Source organism: Vigna angularis, chromosome 11 (assembly GCF_016808095.1).
Source record: "Vigna angularis cultivar LongXiaoDou No.4 chromosome 11, ASM1680809v1, whole genome shotgun sequence".
In the NCBI taxonomy this organism is placed as follows: Eukaryota; Viridiplantae; Streptophyta; class Magnoliopsida; order Fabales; family Fabaceae; genus Vigna; species Vigna angularis.
In genome coordinates this window covers 6,555,328-6,573,202 of record NC_068980.1, presented here as the reverse complement: position 1 = coordinate 6,573,202, position 17,875 = coordinate 6,555,328, and the positions used below count along the sequence as shown (strand labels likewise).

The following is a 17,875-nucleotide window of genomic DNA, read 5'->3' as shown; positions in this document are numbered from 1 at the left end:
TGGTCAGACTATTAAAAATAATGAACATAATTGTCTTATTTGTATAAATAGGAAATGCATTATTTATCTAAAACTCGCACTTAAACAATACAATTATCTTAAATTTAAAATATTACTTTGTTGCCTTAATTATATGTACTGTTATTTTCATGCTTCTTTGGTTAAACTAACCATAATTAATGATAAAGATAAGAACAAAAATGGTTAAAAATGTCAGTATCCTAAAAGATTTTAGTAAAATGTAATGAGTTTAAGAAAATGCTTTTATGAATGGATTTTGTAGTTTTGAATTTTAATAGGATTACAAAATATAAAACATACAATTTGAAAGTATTTTATGGACTTACAAGGGTTTAAATGATTTGAAATAAATTGTACCTAGTATATGCTTGTATCTTTTTATAAGGAAATGCGTATTTAAAAATTATCTTATTTTATATAAATTATGTGGATCAAACTTGTACTAAGGATGACATCTAATATATAAATAATATATAAATAATATTTAATTCTAAAGTACTAGATCATTATTTATTAATTAAGAACTGACTTTTACAAATAAGAGACTAACGTATATAAACAGAACAATAAAAGAATTAGTAAACATATGACATAAACCAATAAGAGGATTTATTGTAATTCATTTCTTAAGAATGGATTATTGTATATCATTTCTTATTCTATTTCTCCTTTTGATAGAGAAAGATCAAAGGAATAAAGGTAACTTTGTGATCCAATGGTCTATTTTATCATATCTTAGGTATTGTTCCTACTTATAAATTGAATTTATTATTATATATATTATTATTTGTTTTCATTATGTTTCAATACTCCCTTTTTATTTTTTATTAAAATTTATTTATTTTTATAATTTTTTATAAATTTTTTAGTACCTTAATTTTAAAAAATTTAATTTTAAGTCTAACTTAATTCATAAAGCTGACTTATAAGATAAGCACAATAATAATAAATTCAACAAATAGAAAAATTTGTTAAGATACAGTTTAATTTATGATTATGCTATCTCTTATTTTAAACTTTACTCAACTCAAAAATTCAATTTATAAGATAAGATTTGTCAACTATTATAAACGAATATAGATTATGTAAACTATATTGGTAAAATTTGATGATGATAATTACATAGATGAAAATATATAGAAACACGTAACAATATAACATATATAAAAGTTTGATAGAAAGAAAATTAATTTTTCATTTATAGAACAATCATACACAATAACAACAATAAATTAGAAATTAATTGATAATGATCTAAAAAATATTGTAATTTATAAGGACCTAAAAAATATTTAAGATTAGAAGTGATATTTGTAGATTGAGTTTGAGTATTGTATTATTTAAATATAAAATTTATAAATAAAAAACTTATCCAGTTGAATTAAAAACTATCATTTTTTTTACTATATTCTCTTTAGGATTTTGATCAGCTTACACATCTTTTTGAAGATCGTAATCTACCATAAGAGTTTCGGTATAAAACATAAGAATTTTGTACGATTATAATTTTGTAAAAGTGAATTTATTTTTTATCCTTTTCTTGAGTTGTTTTTAGAAAATTTGCATAGATGATTGCATCTAACTCAAAAGAATTCATTTGAGAGCAAAAGTTACAGGAGCTCAATCAAAGTAAGGGAAGTTAGTGATTTTTACTTCAAGTTAGATAATTTGTTAGTAAGGGGTGCCATGGTCACTAAAGTTGACAAATTTGATAAATATACTTTGTGTTACTATGGACTCATAGCCGATCGAACGGTAAAAGTGCAGAAGAGTCAGCTCGACCGATGATACCTCTCAGGTGAACCGATCGGTAAAAAGAGCCGTTAAGGTAATCAATAGTAATAACTGTCGTGGAGTTAATGAAAATAATTGTCATTTAATGAAAATAATTGTCAATTTATAAATATATTTCTGGCAAAGGAGACAGGTAACTTCAACTTGAACTCAAACTTAGAGCTCTGACAACTAAATCTTGATTACAAGATTATTACGCAAAGTCACTTACTTGAGCGTCGGAGTGTCTCTTGTAAGCATCCTCCCCCGCGGCTTGGACAAGGAGAAGAGAGAAGACAACACAACTGGACATCGGAGCAGACAACTTTGAATATTTCGGATTAGGTTCTAAATCCTGCCGAAACATTTTGGCGCCCACCGTGGGGCTCGAACCCACGACCACAAAATGTTTCGGCAGGATTTAGAACCTAATCTGAAATATTCAAAGTTGTCTGCTCCGATGTCCAGTTGTGCTATATTCTCTCTTCTCCTTGTCCAAGCCGCGGGGGAGGGTGCCTGCAAAAGACACTCCGACGCTCAAGTCAGTGACTTTGCGTAATAATCTTGTAATCAAGATTTAGTTATCAGAGCTCTAAGTTTGAGTTCAAGTTGAAGTTACCTGTCTCCTTTTGCCAGAAATATATTTATAAATTCTAATCAGCTTACCGTTAGATCTGAGTCATTAACCACCAATGAATGATAATATTAATTGTCAATAAATGACAATTATTTTCATTAACTCCACGACAGTTATTACTATTGATTACCTTAACGGCTCTTTTTATCGATCGGTTCACTGATTTGAGAGGTATCATTGGTCGGGCTGACTCTTCTGCACTTTTACCGTTCGGTCGGCTATGAGCCAATAGTAACACTTTGTATGTGTTTTATGTAGTTAGTTACGATGAGATTGTTGAGAATTAGTTAACTTATAATTTTTTTCTTTGAATTATTGAATGTATACTTATTAAAATTGGAATGATTATATGTTAAAATGTATTAAAATTGGAATGATTATATGTTAAAATGTATTTTGTTGTCTGAGTAGTTCTACTTGTGATAGAAATGTTTCATTATGAGATATGGATAAGGATTTTGAATGATGAATGAAAAAATGATTGATTATATAGTTTTGTGATGAACGAAGTTATTGAAAATTTTTGATATATCATTTAGTCAATTTGTTCAATTTGAAGACATTTTTGAACTAAATGAAAGTGTTTTTTTAACATGAGAAAAATGTAAGATTTCTTAGATAAACCAATTTGATGATCTAATATATGTGAAGTTTCTTTAATTTTTTACACTCGTTAAGGCGAGTCAACCATTCATTGAGTGAAAAATCAAAATATAAAATTCAGAGAGCCCACATACTTTAAGTAACTAAGCAAGCCATGTAAATAAGGCTTTTAAGGTTTGGATCATTAGGTGAGTAAATCACTTGTTGAGCAAAATTCATTTAAATTAAATTCAAAGAGCTCGAGGTGGTTGTGGTGTTGGACGAGTTTGGTCCTTTTGGAGAAATTATTTTGTTAAGAGCTTTTAGTACGTGCTTGCTTGGTGAGTCAATACCCTTGTTGAACAAAATTCAAGATATTGAAATCCATATAGCTTAGAGGAGATTGATCATTGGGTAGTAAAGTAATCACTAGACAAATATACCTATAAAGATATATTGTTGAGTGAGTGTGAATGCTTATTAGGTGAATCACAAGTCTAAAAAACTCTTAACTTTGTCTCATTGGGAGAGTTTATGTATTTATTAAGAAAAGGGAAAGATTTTAAAAATAAAAATAAATGATTCCAAGGTTTTAAAATAAAAAGTGTGGATATATGACCAATAAAAGTTAAGATATTAGCTAAAATTTACCATATGAGGTGTGTGAGGTATAGTAGAACTTAAGTGTTAGTTAAAATCTACTATTAATGTTTATGAGACCGAGTAAAACCTAAGTACTAATGACAATCTATTATGAAATATTAACTTTATATATGTTTTATTATAAATGTCATTATTTCAAACTAGTAAATATTATATTAAGTAGTTTTAAGAGGTGTAATAAATGAGAATTATGAGAAAGAAGTTTTTCTAACTTTATTAATATTAGATTCACATGGGGAAAAATATTATGTTGTGAGAGTTGGTAAATATTCCTATAACTTAGAGAGATAATGTAAAAAATAATTTTGTGTCCTAAGTAAAAGAAATTTATCTGATGAAAACATAATTCTTAAATTGGGACTATGCATGAGTGAAAATTATATGAAACAAAATCTTTTAATTTAATTTAATACAAAAGTTTTTCAAAAATAAAATCTAATATAATGTTCATAATTAATAACACAAGAAAAAACTAGATGAAATATTATATATAAATACTTAATTTAAATTATTATTGTTGATAATAAACATATGTAACATAGTTTAATTAAAATAAAATGTATCATATTTTATAAATCATTAGCTTATGAATGCATGCTTTGATATAAATAGTATAATAAAACTCTAAAGTAGAGATATTATAATTTGAATCAGAACTTTTTCATGAACATTCAATTCTTAGATTTACCGTTGTTTTAATTGTTGTAAAAGTTAAGACGAGGTTATTTATTTCGTGGGTCTTAGTAATTCCGGAAGGAAAAAATCATTTCACACCTATTTTTTTTCTCAAACAATCAATTAACAACTATATTTAACAATAAAATATTTAATACAAAATCAAGGAGAATGGTTATAAGATGGTTGTGAACCTATCTTAATCCTACCCTGGATAGATGTTGGATGCTTCCAAGATTTGTGTGATTGTTGCTAAATTTTGGAGAAAGATCCTCTTCACATATATTTCTTAGTTTTTAATACATTTCTTTAACTATTACTTTATATCAACCACATATTCAAATTTAATTTAATTTGCAACTTCATTTTCGTTGAAGAGTAATATTTTACTCCATGCTACCAGCTATCCAAACATGTGTATAGAAAAACAGTCAAAAAGGGTATCAATTCAGGTGAAGGGTTAATAATAACAACGAAAAGAAAATTTTAATACTTACTCACAACCCAACAACACACATGACAGAGAGAATCAAAAGCAATATAGAGCGGCATAGCGCTTTGTCTAGCGCGTGCTTTCACATTGCGCTTTTCTAACTTAGCCGTTAAATAAACGGTTTAAGCAGTCCCCGGTTACCGATTTCCCCGTTCTCCGCCGTAACGCGGGCGCCGCCACCGCTAGCCACCTGTACACGTCCTAACCGGTTCATTGGGTCACCCTATAAACTTTTCTAAAAAAGCAGAATATACGTAATAAAAATATTTTTTATATAAATAATTAGAAAAACCAAAAAGGCAATAAAATAAATTCTAGAGAGAGAAAGACACAACACCTTCGACTCAACCCCAAAGAAAGTGTTTGAATTTATTTATTTATTTTAATTTCTTTTCCTTTTTCGGCTTTGGGGCTGCGAGGGTGTGTTTTTCGTTGTTGTTGTAGCTGTGGTTTCGATAGTGTGAGTCGACCGCTTCTTTTCGTTTATTTTCTGAGTTTCAACTTTCAACGCAGAAGAGAGAGAAAGAAGAGAGAGAGAGAAAACCTAGAGACTGTTTTCCTTTTGCTGGTTACTGTTTCTGAAATTTTCTTGTTTCGGATTTTCGTCTTCGAATTGGAGAATCGTCCGAGCCGAGGCTTGTCTATTGCGAACATTGATTTTGTTGGCTTATTTGTTCGTTGTGCGTGCTATTGAAGTTAGCGAGTTCGTTTGAGGCGTTCGGATTCTGCGTAGCGAATTCAAATGTTGGTTCGAAATTTGATTTCGCCGGAATTTTAGCTCCGATCTTTTGAAATTGCTCGAATCTTAGGGTTGAAGCAATGGATGTCGATTCCTCGATGGTGCCGGAGACCGATCACGATCCGGCTGTGCAGAACCACGCCGCCGATGCTCCGCCGTCGGCTGAGACGGAGGGGGAGCAGCTAGAGGAGCCTCCGTCGTCTGGAGGCGGATCTCCGGCGCCTGCTGCGGTGCCGCAGAGTCCGTCCGGTGGACCGAGGCTGGCGCCAACTTATACTGTTGTGAATGCAATTTTGGAGAAGAAAGAGGACGGTCCGGGGCCGAGGTGCGGCCATACGTTGACTGCGGTGGCGGCGGTCGGAGAGGAGGGGACGCCGGGGTACATTGGTCCTAGGCTGATTTTGTTCGGCGGTGCCACTGCTCTTGAAGGAAATTCTGCGGCTTCAGGGACTCCTTCATCTGCGGGAAATGCTGGCATACGTATGTATTTAGTAATTATACCGTGGTTTCATTTTCCCCAACATATGTTATAAAGTTAATATAACATTCCTCCGAATTTTGTGGTTAAGAATTGAGTTTTGGTATTGTTAAGGCTTTGCATGCTCGATGTGTTTCGAAGTAAAACCGTTGTAGAGTCTTCTTTGGATTTTCTTTACCCCTTTTAATTAAGTTATCTTCAACTGGATTGGCTTTTGTCGTTGGCATTTGTTGTTCTTTTTCTCTCATGATCAAACCACCTCAGTTTAGTTTATATTGTTTTCTATATATTAAGTGAAACTCCTACTTCTTTGCAAATATTTCATTCCCTATCTTAGGGAAAATAAATGAGTTTGTGCGATGCAATTAAATGGAATGAATTGAATTATTTATATCACAACTTTTTTCTGTTTTATGGTTGCTTGTCATTTGAAATGTCATAAAAAATTATTTAGAATCCTTTCCATAAATCTTACTTGTTTTCCTATTTTTGAGGAGAACAATAAGTAAAGGAGAAATATGTCGTAGGGAACACTTAGTGTCTGTTCTGTTCCATTTCTTAGCATTTGCATTCACCCAAACAAGATTGTCAAGAATTACTGCTCCTAGCAGATAAGCTCTCTTAGGTGGAAGGTCATGGATGGTTTTATATCTAATGCACCCTACAAGCAAGATAATCTCACTTTTGAGTTGTAGACAATGCATAAATTCAATTTACTTATAAATTACTTTAATTTTGGGGAGTGGTGATTGCAAGTGGCAAGGTTTAATTCCTGGCCACTTGGTAGAACTGTAGAAGCTTTGGTACTTTGTCAAGAACCAACTCTTCTATAATACTTGTCGAATAACTAGAACGAGAGAATAAGAAGAGAAACACATTGAATTGAACTGAATTTTATTGAATGAATTTCACACTTGAATGTTTCTTTACAACTTGTACTTATACATGACACAATATGTACAACTTTACAAAGAAGTTAAAACTAATAATGATTGACTATGGTTGACCATTGACCATAGTTGACCACTAACTATTAACTTTACACTAAGAGCCCCCCTCAAACTCAAGGAGAAGATTTGTGAGAAGAGAAATTCTTCACATTGAGTTTGCCATGTACTAAACAAATCGAGTTCAAGATAGTGGTTTGGTCAAAACATCTGCTCACTGATCAAGGGCATACCTACACCAGCAATTTCATAAACATAGCCTTTAATTTTAAGAAGATACACTTCCATGGATTTAGACTCTAGTTTTATAGCACACATTGCAGTACACAAATGCCATGCACAACATTTAGTTTGCAAACCAAAATATTCATGAATTCTGTCCAAAACTTCATAAGAATGAGTTGCACCAAGCACTTGCGACAGAATAGACTTTGAGAGTGTAGATTGAAGCCACACAAGTAAAGTCTGATCCTGAACTTCCCAAGCTTCATATTCAGGATTAGCAATATCAAGTGTTGTATCATGTTCAGGGATAAACTTAGAAGGAATAACTGGATTTACAATGAAACGAAGCAGTTTGTGAGACTTAATCATTGGTTCAACGGACGGCCTCCAGTGAAGATAATTTGTATCATCCAATTTCTCAGCAATGGAAATAAGAAAATTTAGTGAAGCAAAAGTAGAAGCCATAACTTCACCAGAAGAAGCATGAAGTGAGAAATTAGATGACGAAACCTGAACGAACAATTCATTGAACAAAACTAAAGATCCGTGACAAGTGTGAGAAATGAAAGTCACGAGCTAGAAACAGAGAGAAAAGAGGTGTGAATTGGAGTTAACCCGTGAAATAAACCACTAACAAGAGGCGCGAACCAGAGTGGAACCAAACTTCAATCACAACTTGAATTAACCATGAAATTAATCGTGACAAGATCGTGAGACAATTGCACTGATTAAAATCCTCAAAATGACAAAATCACTAAGAACGAACAAGTGAAGCAGTGGTTAACAAAGCATCGTTGCAATAAACAAACATTACGAGCTTAGCTTGAAGGGAAAGATGCATTTCACCGATTAAATCATGTGTCAAGTGGGCTTTAAGCATAACTGAACTCAACAAAATCGGCTTGTAAGGTGAGGTGTGCACCAACATTTATACTCTAAATTAGTCTTATCTCTTGTCAATGTGGGACTTCCAACACATCCCTCTCATGCCAAGACGTATACATCTCGTGCATAAGACTAGACATTAGTAGGTGGTTCGATAGCGAGTGAAAAAATATGTCCAATAAACACAAGTCTCGCTAGGATAGGTTCTAACCCATGACTCTGATTGTAAGGTGAGGTTTGCACCCATATATATACTCTAAATTGGTCTTATATTTAGTTGATGGGGACTTCCAACATCGTGAACTAGGTGAAGCAGAAGCAGATTTGAGGAGTGTGGATCGATGGAGAAGAAGCTCTATATACCATGTTGAATAACTAGAATGAGATAAAAAGGAGAGAAACACATTGAATTGAATTGAATTTTATTAAATGAATTTCATACTTGAATGTTTCTCTACAAGATAATATGCACAGCTGTACAAATTAAAACTAATAATGACTGACTATGGTTGACCATTGACCATAGTTGACCACTAACTATTAACTTTATGCTAACAATGCTAAAAGCTAAGCATTTAGTTGGAGGTCCGAGAATGTGTGAATGAGTTTGGATTGGTACCTTTCATTTTTCATATAGATTTTTGGTTATCATGTATGATAAACCATATGAAGTGACATATTTGGTTTAGTGGAATAAGGAGCTCAATGAAGCCTGTTTTTTTTTAGAAAGAATGATTGTCTCATTATATGTTGTGAATAGTATACATTTTTAATAATGTTCTAAATAAGCAGTAGTTCATGAAAATAGTAATCGATTATTCTTTCCACACTCCATATTGTGCTTTTATTCATTTGAAGTGCCAAATGGCTTTTGTTCCTCAAATCTGAAAATTAGTCATCCTAGTAGGAAACTGTTCAGAACAATATGTATTATTTATGGTGCATATCAATGTTGCTAAAAAAAATCTTTATTTCACCCCAACATTCTCGATTATTTAGGTACAAGCAATAATTTATATAGATTTATGAATCTTTCCCTTTTAAGAAAAGTTCATTTTGATTGGATTAGGGGAGCTTCTTATGTGAATAAAATAGCATTTATTATACCTTTAACAATTGAGTGCTATAATGTGTTTTCTTAAAATCTATCATGGTATATGATTTGCTTTTCAGGTTTAGCTGGTGCCACAGCTGATGTCCACTGTTATGATGTCTTGACTAATAAGTGGTCTAGGTGAGCTTAACCAAGTCATTCTTTCTCGCCTCCTTTAAGACTTAATTAGTGTTTTTATAGACTTACCTGCATTACATCAGTGCTTGATAAGGGAATTAACATGCAGGTTAACTCCCTTTGGAGAACCGCCGACTCCAAGGGCTGCACATGTGGCCACTGCTGTGGGAACTATGGTGGTTATTCAGGTAACATGGAAATGATACCTTATTATTTCTGAACTTATTCCTTTTCTTTAAGTGATTACCTTACTTCATTAGGGAATATTGTCATATTACACAGGGTGGCATTGGTCCTGCTGGTTTGTCCGCTGAGGACCTTCATGTTCTTGATCTAACTCAGCAATGGCCACGCTGGCATAGGTTTGGATTGTAAACGGTGTTGTTTCCCTTAACGACTTAATGTTACCAATGTTATTTATCTAATCTAGGCTTCTGAATTTCATGTAGAGTGTCTGTTCAGGGCCCTGGACCTGGGCCACGTTATGGACATGTAATGGCTTTGGTGGGGCAGAGGTATTTAATGGCAATTGGGGGCAATGATGGTAACTATTCAAATGCCACTCCTTTTTAATGTGTGCCTTTGCTGTTTTTGTGAGTGAAAATTTAAAGGGTGTCGCACTTCTTGGTCTTTACTTTCCAGGAAAGAGACCTTTGGCGGATGTATGGGCCTTGGACACAGCTGCCAAGCCTTATGAATGGCGCAAGTTAGAGCCAGAAGGAGAGGGTCCACCTCCATGCATGTGTGCTTCTGCCTCCATGAATTCTACTTGTCTTGACTGATGTTTTGTTGTTCCTATCTGCATAATGATTTTAAATTTTTACGAACACCAGATAGGGTTTGTGTACCTTTTAGTAATTTACATCATGAAGTTCTGAAGACTGTCTGCTCTAGTCAAACTGTTTAGTGGCTAAATCAAACACTCTATTCCAGTTTGCTTTTTTTTTTATATATATATTTTCATGTCAAGTCTTGGATTTGATAGTTTTCACCTTGCTTTTTTCTTTAAATGAAATTTTTCTATATTTATACAAAAGTCAATGAAAGTTGAATTGTCAGAAATATTCAGTAGTCTTTCCATGTAGTAATAAGGTCCACTTGTTTATTATTACTTTGTAAAGTTGGACTGTGATGTTATTTTGTGTTTGCTTTAATCTTTACTCCTTGTGTGAAAAATGTGATTATGAAGTAGGCTGACATTCCTCTTCTAGTTGGTTTTATGTACAAAAGCTATAGTTAAACTGCAACTCAAGTAGGGTTTGAATTGAACCTTTATCTTAATTTGGTAGTTTTGAATAGCTTTAGTATTACTGTTTTCTGGAACAAAGTTATCTCATTATTGCTTTCTTTTGTTCAGTACAAGAGAATACTTTAATTTCTTACCGTAAAACATGTAAACAAATGTAGACTTATCATGCATTTATGAAGTTGACTATTGTTTAGTGCAACTTGTCATGATGTGATTTTCGTATTCCCATTTAATCATGACTAGGTATGCAACTGCAAGTGCACGCTCAGATGGACTTCTTCTGCTCTGTGGAGGGAGAGATGCCAATAGTGTAGTGAGTTATCTATTCATTCTGTTGATTAATGAGACTTCACCTTTTTAGTTTCTAGTATTCCACTTTCCTTTATAGGGTTGAGTTTGTTTTTTTAAAACAAGTGTTTAATTTATTTATTAAAATAAGCAGATTTTTTTTGTTTTTTTTTTTAACTTTTTTTATGTGTTTATCTAATTTGTTTATTTTAAAAATAAAACAGTTTTCAGCTTTTAAAGTAGTAAATCCTATCTGCGTATTAAATAAGTGGTTTCTTTTTAAATTGTTGATTTCAGAAACACTTATTTTAAGTTTAATGAAACTGGTCCGTAATAGAACAAAATCTGTTAATAGTTAATTGAATGTTTTTCATATTGATGTTTGAATTTAAATGATGGGAAGCATTCATAAACTACTGGAGCTCTGAGTTATTAAGTGTTCAAGTTCCAGCTTGCTTACCTGATTGTAAAATTCAATTATTTAAGATGGCATTCATAGTTGCGATCATTTTATTTTGAGTTCAAATGTTGGCAGCCAATTGCTCCTATCATTGTTGCTTTCTGTTTTGGGCCTATCCTTATTCAGACCGACTCTGACTGAATTCCTATTCAATGACAGTTATTTGTTGCGGCTGAATTATTTCTTCCTATACTTTTCTGAGAATATTTCATTATCACTTGTGTTTGCAGCCATTGGCAAGTGCATATGGACTTGCTAAGCATAGAGATGGTCGTTGGGAATGGGCAATTGCCCCAGGTGTCTCACCATCATCAAGATATCAGCATGCAGCGGTTTGATTCAGTCTATATTGTTTTATTCTCATTTTTGTTCATTGAATACACATTCAGGGATCATGCTTAATTTAATGATTATAGGTATTTGTCAATGCAAGGCTCCATGTGTCTGGTGGGGCCCTTGGTGGAGGAAGGATGGTCGAAGACTCATCAAGTGTTGCAGGTGCTGATCGTGGTGTTACTTAAATTTTTTGATTGTTCACTGCTGCTCTGCTTTTTTCGATATTACATGGATTGTGTGTTAGTGGACTATTATTTTATTTTTCTTGTACTAGGAGGCAACTTTTGGCATTATTCTAATCGAAGCTGTATTTTTTAATTCCTTTTCCTGTTTGTAGTATTGGACACTGCTGCTGGTGTTTGGTGTGATACGAAATCTGTTGTTACCAGTCCAAGAACTGGTAGGTACAGTGCTGATGCAGCAGGAGGAGATGCTGCAGTTGAGTTGACTCGGCGTTGTAGACATGCAGCTGCAGCAGTTGGTGACTTAATTTTTATTTATGGCGGTTTACGTGGTGGTAAGATACAAATATAACTTTATGTGGGTTTACCCTACTGGATTTTATTTCCTATTTGATTTGTATCATATGATATTTTTATCACTTCACCCAAAAGAAATTTCACATTTTTATCAATCTAGCTATGACTATACAAATAATTACTTTGTGATCCTACATACAATACTGCATGAGATTCTTTTTCTGTTATCTTTGGTTTACATGTTCTTTTATCTAATAAAAGTAGGTAAGAGAAAATTCCCATAATCTGAATTGCTGGATATTTTCTTCTCAGATGAAAAACTAACCGTTTGTGATCTATGATTACAGATTTATGACATAAGATGACCATGATAATGTTTTACCTAGTTTTTTTAGCTTTCCTTTTTATAAAGAGAAATTGGGCAAAAGTCGTTTGAAGAAAAACTCAGAATTAGAGATCTTAGTTTTTTACGAAAAAAAAAAGGAGGGAGTAACTTTTGAAAAAAAAATTAAAACTAACTGAAAGAGTAAAAATAATTCTTACACCTTATTCTTAGTCCTCCTCTCATCAAGAATTAGCCAAGGAAGGACAAAATAAAACTTGTAGTGTTACAAGCTTTCAGGTTAAAGATTTAAAAAATGACTATTATTTCATAAATCTCTTGTGAAGTTATTGAGCATTAACTTTAAGCTGCTTTGGAGCCATGAAAAAAGTGGGGCCAAACATAGCCTAAGATTTCTTTCATCAACTTTCTCTAACAACGAAAGTGATTTTCCTTTTGATCAATTGGATAAAAGTTTTGCCCCAATTTCTACTGTTCGTGAAAATAGTCCTTCAATCCATGTTCATCTTGCAATCTGAAATGTACTCTGAAGTATTCCTAGCTTTATGTTTGTTGTAATTGTTTATAGTAAATATTTCTTTAAGTTTTACTGTATGATAATTTAATCATCTTATTAATTTATAACTTCAAGGCTGGACTGACTGTAATGTGTTATGTTTATACTTCAGGAGTCTTGCTAGATGACCTACTTGTTGCTGAAGATCTTGCAGCTGCTGAAACAACAACTGCTGCTTCACATGCTGCTGCAGCTGCAGCTGCATCTAATGTACAAGCTGCACGCTTACCTGGACGGTATGGATTTGTTGAAGATAGAACGAGGCAAGCTGCTCCTGAGGCAGCTGCTGATGGTTCTGTTGTTTTGGGAAATCCAGTTGCACCCCCAATGAATGGTGACATTTATACAGATATCAGCACTGAAAATGCCATGCTTCAGGGACCTCGGTACAATAGCTGTTTTCATTTTATTGAGCAAAGTATTTAATGTTACTTTTTTGGCTTCATTCATCTGAAGGACTTTGAACAGGCGAACTGCTAAAGGTGTGGAGTATCTGGTCGAAGCATCAGCTGCAGAAGCTGAAGCTATCAGTGCAGCACTGGCTGCTGCCAAGGCACGGCAGGAGAATGGAGAGGCTGAAGTGCCTGACAGAGACCGTGGGGCAGAGGCTACCCCAAGTGGGAAACAAGCATCTTCCTTGATCAAGCCTGAATCTGCAGGTTCAAATAACGTTACCCCTGGTGGAGTTCGGTTGCATCACAGAGCTGTGCGTGATATATTTTCATTAACAAGGAAAAGTATTCTTCGTACAAGTTTACTTCAAATATTTAGGCAAATTTTTTTTTCTGTTGAATTTTCTCCAGGTGGTTGTTGCTGCAGAGACTGGTGGTGCATTAGGTGGTATGGTTAGACAGCTTTCAATTGATCAATTTGAAAATGAAGGCAGGAGGGTTAGTTATGGGACTCCAGAAAGTGCAACTGCTGCCAGGAAGTTATTAGATCGGCAAATGTCTATCAATAGTGTACCGAAAAAGGTACAGATTCATCTCTACAACAAGCTATCAAATGAACACAAAATAATTGTCATATTAACAATATTAGAAAAGTACTTTGTAATTTGTCACTTGGTTGGTCATGTTTATTAATCTTTCATTCATTTCCATTGCTTAGTCAGCGTTGCAGTTTTTGGATTATTGTTTTTAGGGGTTTTCTGTTTATGTTTACATTTATATTTCTCTTTTGTTGGACTGCAAAGCATGCTTGCTTTAGCTTGTTTTCAGATTCAGAATTGTTTCTAATGGATTTTCCTCACTTTTACAGGTCATTGCACACCTCTTAAAGCCTCGGGGATGGAAGCCACCAGTACGGCGGCAGTTTTTTTTGGATTGTAATGAAATTGCTGATCTCTGTGACAGTGCTGAGCGGATATTCTCTGGTGAACCAAGTGTTTTACAACTTAGGGCACCTATTAAAATATTTGGTGATCTACATGGACAATTTGGTGATCTCATGCGCCTTTTTGACGAGTATGGTGCACCATCAACTGCTGGTGACATTGCGTAAGTTTCATAGCTTCCATTAATGGTTATATGTGAATAATGGGCACGGTTATAGTGTGCATCTCGGTGCTAGTTGCAGATCCGTGTACATAGATGAGGGTGGGCAGTTGCACCCTTTCTTTTTTAAATTACAATTAAATAAGTTAAATTTTCATGTTTTGCAACTTGCTCCTACTGGTCTTGGGTTCGCCACTGATAGTGACAAGATTCATTTGGCAGGCTAATCTAGGTCAACAGGGCAGTGATTGTATTTGGGCATGTTTGTTGATGTAAAAGATGTTCAATCAAAACCACAACCAGCATTCTATATTTATCACCATTGTTTTTGTAGTTTGTTTTCACTCGGTGCTTTGTTTAGATCTTTGAGCAACTTTTACATTATATAGATGTCTCATTTGATTTTCTATTCTTTTTTTTTTCTTCCTCCAATTACCTCAGTCTAATCTACCAGAATTGTGGTTCTTGGTTGGGCACAATAATTTGTCTTGCATACCTAGTTAGCAGAAAAATGCATGATTCACATATTCCCCTGCTGCAATCATATGGGGGAAGTCATTGTATTGTACATTAAAATATGGAAGAAGGTTGTTCCTGGATTGGAAACTATGACCAACCTGTCACCAAAGCCCAACCTTACTACAATTATATAATGCATTTTTCTAGATTTTATTTCATTTTATTTTTGTATATAAATTACTCCAGCTTACTAGATTGTTTGTTTTAATGGAAATTAACAAGAAAATTGGGTGTCTATGTGAGTTTACTGTGACAAATGGAACAGATAAGGAGAGGAAAGAATATAAAACTATTTTTAATGCTGAAAGATTTCTTGCAGTGATTGATTGATTAATTTTAAATGGGGCTGCACTAGAATCAAATCAATTGCACAACTAGTGTGATTTGGATCTAGGAAAGTTTTCTTGGCTATGTACACGAGCATTAATTGTAGTTCACCCAGAGCTTGTAATTGTCTTTTCATGGACACAAGTTTAGTAAAAATACAGGAGTTAGATTATTTATAGAACAATATTTAATCTCATTAGTAAAATACATCCTCTAATTTTTTTCTTTTATATCTAATCTTTCTCAATATAACATTAGCAGGGCTATTATAATACTCGGCGTTTGATTTTCTCTATTGCTAATATTGTATAAATGACTATCAGATATATCGATTATCTATTCCTGGGAGATTATGTTGATCGTGGACAGCACAGCTTGGAAACTATAACCCTTCTTCTTGCTTTAAAGGTAGTCTTGATTGTTTAGGTTGTCTTTCTCTGTCTTTTTGTGAAGTTTGATGACCTCATATTTATGCATAGTTTTTGAATATAGGTTGAGTATCCCAACAATGTTCATCTAATACGTGGAAATCATGAAGCTGCAGATATTAATGCACTCTTTGGTTTCCGAATTGAGTGCATAGAGAGGATGGTAAGGAATTTAATGTACCGGAAATTATGTCTTGTTTATATTGAGTTCATCAACAATCATGTTTATTGATCAGGGTGAGAGAGACGGAATCTGGACCTGGCATCGGATAAATAAGCTGTTTAATTGGCTTCCTCTAGCAGCCTTAATTGAGAAAAAAATTATTTGCATGCATGGTGGTATTGGTCGTTCAATAAATCATGTAGAGCAGATTGAAAACATTCAGCGTCCAATTCCCATGGAAGCGGGATCAATTGTGCTTATGGATCTATTGTGGTTAGTGCATGTGTGCTATTGCATGTTTGTGACTGTGCTTCGCTTTTCTTGTTGATAACATCATGAATTGTTTCCAGGTCTGATCCGACAGAAAATGACAGTGTGGAAGGACTGCGGCCAAATGCTAGAGGTCCTGGATTAGTTACTTTTGGGGTGAGTGCTCCTTACCTGTTTGTCATTCTAGAAATAATATTTCAATTTTCTTCTGTAATTTGGTTGTTTCTGTGTTTGTAGATGATATAAAAAAGTAATATCATAATAACTTTTTATGTAATAGAATTTAATAATTCTAGAAACCCTTGGCAAGACATTTCTAACAAATGCCGACACTTGGTATTTTCCACATGGTCTTGTTGAATGGCTATCGTACTTTTTGACTTAGCTGATATTCTTCTTGAATATATGCGGTTGTGATTATTTAATTGATTTGTTACTTCAGCCTGATCGGGTGATGGAATTTTGCAACAACAATGATCTTCAACTGATTGTTCGTGCACATGAATGCGTGATGGATGGGTTTGAGCGTTTTGCCCAGGGACATTTGATCACGCTTTTTTCAGCCACAAATTATTGTGGTATGTTACTGACTTCTGTATTACACTTTATTACTCCATCGATCATGTTCTCTTCTAAATGTTGGCACTGCTTGCTCCAAAAGGTACCGCAAATAATGCCGGGGCAATATTAGTTTTGGGTAGAGACCTTGTCGTGGTTCCTAAACTGATTCATCCATTGCCACCTGCAATTTCCTCACCAGAAACGTCACCAGAACGTCACATTGAAGATACATGGATGCAGGTACTCTCTCAAATGTTTCTTAGTAAATAGTTGTGCTGTGTTGCAAATAATTTTGAGCTGATGTGATTTTACAGTATTCTGGTGCTTTTATTGTAAAATAAACCCATGTTCATTGATGCATACAGGAGTTGAATGCTAATAGGCCACCAACACCAACTAGAGGCCGCCCCCCAGTAACGAATGACCGAGGTTCGCTGGCTTGGATATAATGATCGATCAGTAAAGAATGTCCAGAATATTCATGCCCTACTGGCTCGTGCGAATCAGCCTTGTTTTTAGTGTTTTGTAAATAGCATGATGCCATTTACGGGAGTCTCTGAACCTGTGAACCTAATCCCCGCAGAGAAGTTTTGGTTCTCACTACTCCGTCAGCAGGCCTTAGTAAGATACACGTTCGGTATGCAAGGTTCGAAATCCTCAGTTCCCCCACCCGTTTGTAAATTGAGCAATAGGTTACGAGATCAAGTTTATGGTTCTGTCATGGAGGCTATTTTTGTCTTCAATTCTTACATATTTTTTTACTGCCCTTAGGCTATTGTTGAGGTTTTGTTTATCAAGAGGACAGGAGGGTTTTATTTTTTTAATGTGATGGTGAGATATATATATATATATGTATATATATATATATATATCAGAAATCTTCTTTGGAGGTTCATGTATCATAGGTGTTGCTCTGTATTTTTCATCTTTGTACAATTAATTTTTGCGTGGAACCATATTGTCCTACGAAGAATGTGAATTTTGATAATAGATTTTGCACTGTTAACCTCTTTCTTTACAGTTGTGCTTTTGATACTTAACTATTGCGGCG

The 17,875-nt window shown here is 34.1% G+C and overlaps 1 protein-coding gene across 1 annotated transcript; it reads left to right on the top strand.

Annotated features, from left to right (window-relative positions):
* The first annotated feature begins 5,146 nt into the window (after positions 1 to 5,146).
* On the top strand, positions 5,147 to 17,838 carry LOC108320779 (serine/threonine-protein phosphatase BSL3). The gene is made up of 21 exons (XM_017552306.2): positions 5,147 to 6,063; positions 9,292 to 9,352; positions 9,459 to 9,537; positions 9,632 to 9,711; positions 9,799 to 9,893; positions 9,992 to 10,091; positions 10,842 to 10,911; positions 11,577 to 11,678; positions 11,763 to 11,844; positions 12,020 to 12,199; positions 13,173 to 13,446; positions 13,529 to 13,766; positions 13,864 to 14,034; positions 14,321 to 14,559; positions 15,726 to 15,810; positions 15,895 to 15,993; positions 16,067 to 16,266; positions 16,344 to 16,419; positions 16,706 to 16,841; positions 16,925 to 17,064; positions 17,190 to 17,838. The coding sequence occupies exons 1-21, from the start codon at positions 5,664 to 5,666 to the stop codon at positions 17,271 to 17,273; spliced, it is 2,991 nt and encodes a 996-aa protein (XP_017407795.1). The 5' UTR covers positions 5,147 to 5,663; the 3' UTR covers positions 17,274 to 17,838.
* Positions 17,839 to 17,875: the final 37 nt, after the last annotated feature.